Below are 9826 nucleotides of genomic sequence, written 5' to 3'. Positions count from 1 at the left end.
GCTCGAATACACCTAAGAAGTCACCTTTTGTCTAGTTTGAAGACAGTTTTTGGGAAGAAGAAGAGCAGCAAATCAGGAGCATCCAGCGCCTCTTTAGCAAGCGAAGACCCAATCAAAGAGGACACCGAGTACGAAACCAAAGGAGAAGAAGACCCTACATTCGGGTGCGATTCCGATACCGACGACGAATTAGCTATCCCCATGGCTAACATCGATGAAGTCCCCATGGGGGAATGGAAGAAGAGGATATGCGATGATACCGGCCCGGGACTTGTGCAACCCGCAATTCCCGCAACTGCCACGTTTAAGCTTAAGGGTCACTTCCTTGCTCAACTCAAAGAGATTCCCTTCTATGGAAAAGACCACGAAGATGCTTACAAACACTTGGATGAAGTCAATGATGTAGCTGATTATTTTAATGTTCCAAACATGCCTTGCGCAACTCAGCTGCTTCGCATGCTTCCGGTTACATTGAAGGGTGCTGCAAAGGATTGGCTCAAGTCACTTCCCCCCGGATCCATCACTACATGGGCCAAGATGAAAGAAGAGTTTATTGATCAATTTTAGCCACCCTACAAGATATCTAAGTTAAAGAAAGCCATAGCCAACTTTGAACAACAAGATGGAGAGTCACTTTATGAGGCTTGGGAGAGGTACAAGAGTTTACTAAGGAATTGCCCACATCATGACCTTAATAGTCAACAAGAAGTCTCCATTTTCTATGATGGAGTGAATGTTACAACAAGGCAATTACTTGACCCACAAGGTCCACTCACAAAGAAAGCACCCCCGGTGATAAAGCAACTAATTGAAGAATTATCTAAGCATTCTAGGGAATACCACAACCCAAGGAATGATGTGATGAGGGGATCAGCTTATGCAGCTTCAGAAGATTTGTCAGCAGTTATGTCTATGTTGAAGACCATGGATAGGAGGATGGATAAAATGGATCAAACAATACATGCTATTCGCGTGGATTGTGAGAATTGCAATGGACCTCATCTTACTAGAGATTGTGACTTAGATGAGAATGGGAATAAGAAGGTGCAAGTGTGTTACTCAAGTGGTGACCGAAATGATGAAGATTGGCGAAAACCCAAGAAAGAATGGCTTCCTTATGATGAGTACAAGAAGGCTAAGTAGGAGAAATATAAACAAAAAGGAAGAGGTTTTTACCAAAAGGAGGAGCTGGCCCAAGAAAGAAAACCAAGTTTGGAGGAGATGCTTACTAAATTTGTAGCTGATTCAGAAAAGAGACACAATGGCCATGATGCTGTAATACAAGAGACAAGAACAATGCTTAGAAATCAACAAGCATCTATCCACAACATTGAGACGCAGCTGGGGTAACTTGCCCAACAAATTAATCAATCATCACTGGGAGAACTTCCTAGTAAAACCGAAAACAACCCACGAGGCGCACATATAAATATCGTGACAACTAGAAGTGGGAAGATAATTACCCCTCTGGCCCCTATTCATAATGAAGAGCCCAAGAAGTTACAAAAAGAGGATGTAGAAAAACAGAGCCAAAATCAAAATCTGCTGGACCCAGACCCTACTCGCCGAGTCCAGAATATGGACTCGACGACTCCGACGCCTGATCAGAAACGTCAGCCTCCTGCGATGCCATATCAGCCTCCATTTCCATATCCAACCCGAGCTAAGCAAGAAAAGAAGGAAGAAGACTACCAGAAGTTTCTAGACCACATCAAGGCTCTTCAAATTAATATACCATTCATCGAAGCAGTTGCACAAATGCTGGAATACGCCAAATTCCTTAAGGAACTTCTAACCAATAGAAGGAAGATGGAAAAAGTGAAGGAAGTAGTTCTTAATGAGAATTGCTCAGCTGCCATGTTAAACAAATTACCAAATAAGAAGGGTGACCCGGAAAGCTTAACTTTGCCTTGCTAATTTGGGAATTTGGCCACCATTCATGCTTTGGCTGATTCGGGAGCAAGTGTAAATCTCATGGCATATTCATTTTTCAAGAAATTAGATCTCCCAGAACCAAGGCCAATTCGAATGGCAATCCACTTAGCAAATAAAACGGTTACGTTTCCAAGAGGAATATGTGAAGATCTATTGGTGAAGGTAGATAAGTTCGTGTTTCCTGCATATTTTATAATTCTAGACATGGAAGCGGATCCTCAAGTCCCGATCATCCTTGGAAGGCCTTTCCTTAACACAGCAAGCGCTATAGTTGACATGCGAGATTCAAAACTTACTCTACGGGTGGGGGATGAATCAGTCACTTTCGGGGTTGATCAAGCCATGAAGCATGCAAGGAATAGTGATGACACAACATTTTCAATTGATATGTTGGATGAATTGATGGAGGAATGGGATAATGAAGAACTGTAACGCCCGCAAATCCGGGCTAGTCAATTTAGAGACGATGAACATCAAACATGAGTTTTTGATGGAATATTAATTAGAAGGATTAATCTTAACCAAGTTGTAGTATATGTTACAAGGGTTCCTTACATATAAAGAATGCTGAAATCTGAGTTATAACAAAGAAGTTATGGCTCGTCGAAGTTTTACGGCAAAACCGGCACGGCACCGGGAGACGTAAATAGTAAATTTTACGGTAGATGACTTTTTAGCCTTAGTAATCTAAACAAAAGTCATAGAATATGATAATCTGAGAGCGTCCATAAAAACAACGCCCAAATTTGACTTCGTATGAGGAAGTTATGATTTTTCTAAGATTTAGCATAGCAGTGCACGGCCCGAAACTCGAATTTTAGTTCGAGCGGTTTTTGGCCTACACGACCTAAATGAAAGTTAAAGATCTCATTAATAGGAACTCAGCGGTAAAAAGGCAGACGGAAACAGAGTCCGTATGTAGAAGTTATGAATTTTACGCGGATATTTAACAATATATCTCCTTGTACTGTGAAATTTAAGATCGGTCGAGAAATAGCCGACAGAATCAAAATGAAAGTTGTAGATATTATTTTTACCTACGCGTGGATATAAAGAACGTCAAAAACGGAGGTCGTATGTGAAAGTTACGGATTTTAGAAGTCGGAAGTTTGCTGTCCGAAAATGGGTGATGTGGCACAATCTTGGCCATTGCTTTCTCCCCAAATCTAGCCACTAGATGGTGACATGTGGCACCATGTTCAGCCATTTTTCACCCTATAAATAGAGCCTCTCTCACCCTCATTTTCTTCACACCTTTCCCATTCTTTCTTCTCTTTACTTTCACTAGAACCGAAACCCCCCCCCCCCCCCCCCCCCCGAAAAGCCTAGGGAACCTCCCTAGCACGAGGCGGAAGCTCCGGAGTGCTCGAAGACTCTGAGAAGAAGAGATTTCCGGCTCGGGAAAGCTGCTCCAAGCAAAGCCCGGTTTTCTATAAAACCCGCTGTAAGTGAGCTACGTCTACGCTATTTTTAATATAGCTTTTATTTAATTATAGTAACGTTATTAGGAACTTATAATAAGTACTTGGGCTATTATTATGGGTTATATAAGTATTGTTTAACACTCATATAATAGTAATAATAGCTAGACTATTAATTAGTCTCGGCGAATAATATACTAAACTCTAGTGGTAATAATAATACTAGGTTTCGTCGAAGGAAATTATTTTAAAGTAAACGAAGCGTTGTTCGAGTACCGAGTCACCACCTTATCAAGTGCGTACATGGTCCATTTTATCTTACACATAGATATGAAGTATTTTAAATAAAAATTACGTGCTATGTGTGCATATTATTTGGATACTTGCTGTCTATGCTGGATGAATGATTTATATATGTTTTAAATGATTTAAACTATATATTTATTTTATATCTACAAATATGTTGGGATAAAACATGGGTAGATGAAATAGTTGGTGTGTGATGAAATAAAATGATGAGAGATAGGTGATGATAATTAGGTGATCATAGATAGGTGGTGACGAATCGGTGATGTAGGATGAAACATACTATAACCTTGTCCGATAATTTGGAGATGTAGTCATCTACTAGAGTATAGATGGCGACCACGGACTATCATAGACAACCCCGTGGAAACACCAACATGCTCATAACATGTAGGTGATGAATTACGAGTTCAGGCGATGTTGTAACTACGTATTCATGCGATGATACTCTAACCCCTTACTATGAATTACGAGTTCAGGCGATGTTGTAACTACATATTCATGCGATGATACTCTAACCCCTTACTATGAATTACGAGTTTAGGCGATGTTGTAACTGCGTATTCATGCGATGATGCCCTAACCCTTGTTGGGCACGTAACGAGGGAGTAATCCCTGAATCAATACTATATATGCGATGTAGGTGATGATCCTTAGGGAGAGTCCTTAGGAACAAACATATAAGGAAATGCGATGTAAGGAGATGAGAGGTAAATATGATGTAGGAGACGACCCTTAGGATAAATCCTTAGGGAAGGTACTTAGGAATAAAGAAGATAATGGGGATGGGTAATTGGGTTAATTGTTTGATGATTAAACATAATAATTATATTATTGTGTGTTGAAAACCCTATGTACTCACCAGGCTTCCCAACCTGACCCACTCAGTTTACTTGATTCATAGGTGACGAAGTGAAGTTACATTACACTGAGAGATTAAGGAGATATAGATCACTAGTATAAATGAATGTAAGTTCTGTCTATGCTCATGTTTCTGTATTGACGCTGACATCCCAAATGTTTTAAAATGAATCAAAATACATTTCTATCGGAAATGCTTTGATAATGAAATTATCATGTTTTTCTGGGAACAAATTCCGCAACGTTTTTATTAAAAGAGATACTCTGATTTTTTTATAAAGCATAAATAGTAATCGGTCTTTTCTGGCCGTGAAAATGGGGATGTCACAAGAACCAAACAAGACGACCATCATCTTTGATGAAGAACTTGATGCTGAAAAAGTCCTACTGGAAATAGAGAGACTGCTGGAAGAAGCTGATTATAATGAATTAATAAAGACCACTAAACAGCCTACTCGCCGAGTAGACACGACCTACTCGCCGAGTCCATTTGAAGAATCCCGAGATATCGCGAATTCTGCCCAGGACTCGATGAGTCCCCTCACTGGACTCGACGTGTTCAGCATGCAGAACACAAAAACTGAGCTCAAGGTGCTACTAGATCACTTGGAGTACGCATTCCTGGAAGACGGTCTACAAAAACCTGTTATAATAGCTTCTGACCTCTCCAAATCTGAAAAAGAAGAATTAGTTCATGTCCTAAAGAAGAGGAAGAGTGCCATTGCATGGAGTATCACCAATATCAAGGGAATAAGCCCCTCTTACTGCTCTCACATTATCAACCTGGAAGAAGAAGAAAAGCCGGTAGTACAACACCAAAGAAGAGTGAACCCGAACATGCAAGAAGTGGTCAAGAAGGAAGTAGTCAAGCTTTTAGATGCGGGGATCATTTATTCTATTTCCGACAGTCCATGGGTTAGTCCTGTTCAAGTGGTGCCCAAGAAAGGAGGGATAACGGTCGTAACAAACGAGAAGAACGAGCTTATTCCAACCCGAACGGTAACCGGTTGGTGAGTGTGCATCGATTATTGAAAGCTAAACGATGCCACTAGTAAAGACCATTTTCCTTTACCTTTTATAGATCAAATGCTTGAAAGATTGTCCGGCCATAGCTACTATTGTTTCTTAGACATATTTTCGGGTTACTTCCAAATACCCATAGACCCAATGGACCAAGAAAAGACTACTTTCACTTGCCCGAGTGGGACTTTTGCCTATCGCCGCATGCCCTTTGGGTTATGCAATGCACCTACGACATTTCAAAGGTGCATGGCCGCCATATTCCACGACATGGTGGAAAAATTCATGGATGTATTTATGGACGATTTTTCTGTTTTTGGATCTTCCTTCCATAATTGTCTTGCTAACCTTGATTTAATGCTTGCAAGGTGTGAAAAAACCGATTTAGTCCTCAATTGGGAAACATGTCACTTTATGGTTAAAGAGGGTATAGTCTTGGGCCTCAAGGTATCCAAATCGGGATTTGAGGTGGATCGGGCAAAAATAGATACAATTGCTAAATTACCTCCACCAACTAATGTAAAGGGCATTAGGAGTTTTTTAGGACACGCGGGTTTTTACCGCCGTTTCATAAAAGATTTTTCTAAATTAGCTAGACCTCTAACACAATTGCTTTTAAAAGATGCACCATTTAATTTCACTAAAAAGTGTCTAAAGGCCTTTGAATTTCTGAAAGAAAAATTAACTAATGCCCCGATCATTATTGCCCCGAATTGGAACCTACCTTTTGAAATAATGTGTGATGGAAGTGACTTTGCATTAGGAGCTGTCATTCGCCAAAGGGTTGATAAGCTCTTTCGACCCATTTATTATGCAAGCAAGACTTTGAATCCGACCCAAGCAAATTACACCACAACTGAAAAAGAATTACTAGCCGTGGTGTATGCTTTTGACAAATTCCGCCCTTATCTTGTTTTATCAAAACCACTGTTTTTGCTGACCACTCTGCTATTAAGTACTTGTTGGCCAAGCAGGATGCAAAGATAAGATTGATACGTTGGGTTCTACTTCTACAAGAATTTGATATCAAGATAGCGATAAGAAGGGAATGGAGAATGTAGCTGCCGACCACTTATCAAGACTTGAAAACCCACATTTGGAAGCATTGGAAGAAGATAAAATTGGGGATGACTTTCCAGACGAGTACATTTTAGTGACCACGGGGGAAGAGCCATGGTTTGCAGATATATCTAATTACTTAGCTACCAAGTATATTCCAAAAGAATTTACTCGCCAACAAAAGAAGAAATTCTTTTCAGAAATAAAATACTATTTTTGGGATGAGCCATATCTTTTCCGAAGCTGCACGGATGGGATCATAAGGAGATGTGTATTTGGGAATGAAAGCCGAGAAATTTTGGAGCATTGCCATAGTGGGCCCACCGGTGGACATCATGGAGCACATTACACAGCTAAAAAGATATTTGATATTGGGTTTTATTGGCCCACAATTTTTAAAGATGCTACCCAGTATGTCAAAGAGTGTGATGCATGCCAAAGAGCGGGAAACATAACATCCCGAAACGAGATGCCACAACATAGTATTCAAGTGTGTGAAGTGTTTGACGTATGGGGGATCGATTTTATGGGACCATTTCCAATGTCAAAAGGAAACAAATATATTTTGGTGGCGGTTGATTATGTATTTAAATGGGCGGAGGCACAAGCTTTACCAACTAATGATGCTCGGGTGGTGGTTCGCTTTCTAAAAAATTTATTCTCAAGATTTGGAGTTCCTAAAGCCCTTATTAGTGACCGAGGCACTCACTTTGCTAATGATCAATTAGAAAAGGTGTTAAGGAAATATGGGGTAACCCATAAATTCTCTACATCTTACCATCCACAAACTAGTGGGCAAACTGAAGTGACGAATAGAGCATTAAAAAGAATTTTGGAGAGATCGGCGGGTAGCAATCGAAAGGAATGGTCGGATAGGTCAGATGATGCACTTTGGGCCTTCCGAACAGCTTTCAAAACACCTATTGGTACTACACCATATAAGCTAGTTTATGGGAAGCAATGTCATTTACCGGTAGAAATAGAACATAAAGCTTTTTGGGCTTTAAAAATGTGCAATTTTGACGTAGCTGAACTTAGAAACAACCGGTTAATGCAAATGAATTATCTTGAAGAACTTAGAAATGAGGCTTACACTAGTTCCTTGATTTATAAGGAAAAAACCAAGAGTTGGCATGACAAAAGAATCAAGGGTAATAAAGACTTTCACGAAGGGCAAAAAGTGTTACTTTTTAATTCAAGGCTCAAACTCTTTCCGGGCAAGCTAAAGTCACGATGGGATGGTCCATTTATAGTGAATAAAGTTTTTCCACATGGAGCTATTGAGTTATTATCAAGAGATGGCACTCCTTTCAAAGTTAATGGACATAGGATGAAAAATTATGAAGAAGGAATCCCGAGGAATGAAGAACTTGAAGAAGGGCTGCTGTTGGAAGGCATGGCAGAAACGTAGAGCGGGAAGGAGTCCAGCTAACGACTCCTTAAAAAGTAGCGCTTCCAGGAGGCAACCCGAGTTTAGAGTTTGCATTTCTTTTCCCTTTATTTTTCTTTTTGTTTTTTTTTTTTTTTTTGCTTTTAGGATCTGTTTACTTTTCAATCTTCTTCTGAAATTATGCTTAAAATGATTGCTTGAGGGCAAGCAATGCTCAAAGTGTGGGGTGGTGGCTTAAAAAATCGATTTTTTTTCAAACTGAATGATGAACTCGCCGAGTTCATAAATTAATCGGCGAGTACTTTCTGAAATCCACGAAAAATCGCGAACACCCGTTTCTACTCGGTGAGTAGGTGTTCCTACTCGACGAGTACAAGCATTTAATTGGATTTTTACAATCTGTAAATAAGGGTTTCTTTTACCCTACTCATTTTCACCAGCCGCCTCCCAATCATACTCGCCGAGCATTCAGTATTCTCTCAAGCCATTCCTTTGATTTCTTGTTAAATCTTCATCTACAAAGCAAAAGGTTTGATTTTTCATTTGTATTCTTGCTAAAGGTCACACCTTTAACAGTCTTTAGTTCCTATTTTGCTAAAATCCAGATTTGGGGGTTTACTCCAATTCTAGGGTTTCGATTTTAGGATGAATTAGGAGGATTTGGACAAATTTTCTTGTAGATTTATGCTTAAAGAACTTAGGAAAGCAAACCCCTATGCTAATATATGTGTTTTGATGGACACAATATGGACCGATCGAAATCTACAATCGCAGTTCATCCTACTCGCCGAGTAGTTCATGAACTCGACGAGTAGATGACATGATAAACCTGTTATGGTTAATTTTAATTTCTGGGTTTTGTTTGCTGTTGTTTTCTTGATGTTGTTCTGCAGGAATCATGTCCAGAAGAGGACATAGCTCTAGAGGAGGAAGTTATGGAGACATTCCATGGCTTGCCTTTCCACAAATTACTTCAAGATCTTCGCAAGTTAGGACAAAAAACAGATTGGAGGTGCTGAAACAGAAAGAGATTCACCTCCCCAATGCAGTTGATTGGGATTGATTGGGTAAAACTGGGTTGGAAGAGGAGTTGACACCTTATTTGGTGAAATCTTTTGAAGTGGGAGGAATAACAATAATCTATGATGGGTGGTTGCAGCTGTTCAAAATACAAGAACCCGTGTTTGCAGAACTGTGTTGGGAATTCTTTGCTACCATCTCATTCTGGGGTGGTAGTGAATATTATAACCCGAACATTATCACTTTTTGCCTTGGAGGGGAGCTGCGCCAGTGTAGCATAGCAGAACTTTCCTGGAGGGTAGGTCTCTATGACCAAAATGTCATTATGTCAGAGGATTTTGAAACATTTTTAGAGCAATGTCATAAGGATCTTCCCGAGTAAGTCGTTGCCTCCAATTGGTGGAATAGTATTGCGAATCGGGTTTATATTCCCTCTTCTGCTTAGGAAGGCCATATCCGTTCTCCGATCCATCATCTCATCCACCGCCTCATTGATAGTACCATCAACATGAGGAAGGATGATGACAAAGTTCCTACTGTCGACATTTTCTACTTGTGGAGCATCATCACCCTGGACGTTTTTTGCAACTTGCCTTATTGTTTGGAAAAATATCTTGCGGATGGAGCGGTGAAGGAGAAGATTACCTCCAAAATTAATGGGGGTATGTTTGTAACAAGACTCGCAAGGTCATATGGGATTTTGGATATGCAAGAGGCAAGGGCATTAACAATCATTTCTCCTCCTCCATTTAGCACTACATTATTTCGTAGGGCGATGATTGTGGAAAAGTTTTGGGATTCATATGAAAACCCA

General features: G+C 40.1%; 1 protein-coding gene and 1 non-coding gene across 2 annotated transcripts; one reads left to right on the top strand and one right to left on the bottom strand.

Annotated features, from left to right (window-relative positions):
- Positions 1–585: 585 nt before the first annotated feature.
- Positions 586–692, bottom strand: LOC145071608 (small nucleolar RNA R71). The gene has a single exon (XR_013690613.1). It is a non-coding gene; the product is annotated as a small nucleolar RNA R71 (small nucleolar RNA).
- Positions 693–1974: 1282 nt separating this feature from the next.
- LOC145067548 (uncharacterized) lies at positions 1975–2367 on the top strand. The gene has a single exon (XM_079014671.1). It carries the CDS (start codon positions 1975–1977, stop codon positions 2365–2367), a length of 393 nt encoding a protein of 130 aa, XP_078870797.1.
- The last annotated feature ends 7459 nt before the right edge of the window (positions 2368–9826 follow it).

This window comes from Lactuca serriola, chromosome 8, assembly GCF_051521515.1.
Source record: "Lactuca serriola cultivar US96UC23 chromosome 8, Lser_US96UC23_V15, whole genome shotgun sequence".
NCBI lineage: Eukaryota > Viridiplantae > Streptophyta > Magnoliopsida > Asterales > Asteraceae > Lactuca > Lactuca serriola.
The sequence above is the reverse complement of the archived record's forward strand: the minus strand, read 5'-3'. Positions and strand labels throughout refer to the sequence as shown.

Bases quoted from the DNA above. Each gene is read 5' to 3' on its own strand.
- LOC145067548 (XM_079014671.1), top strand. From the start codon at position 1,975: ATGGCATATTCATTTTTCAAGAAATTAGATCTCCCAGAACCAAGGCCA.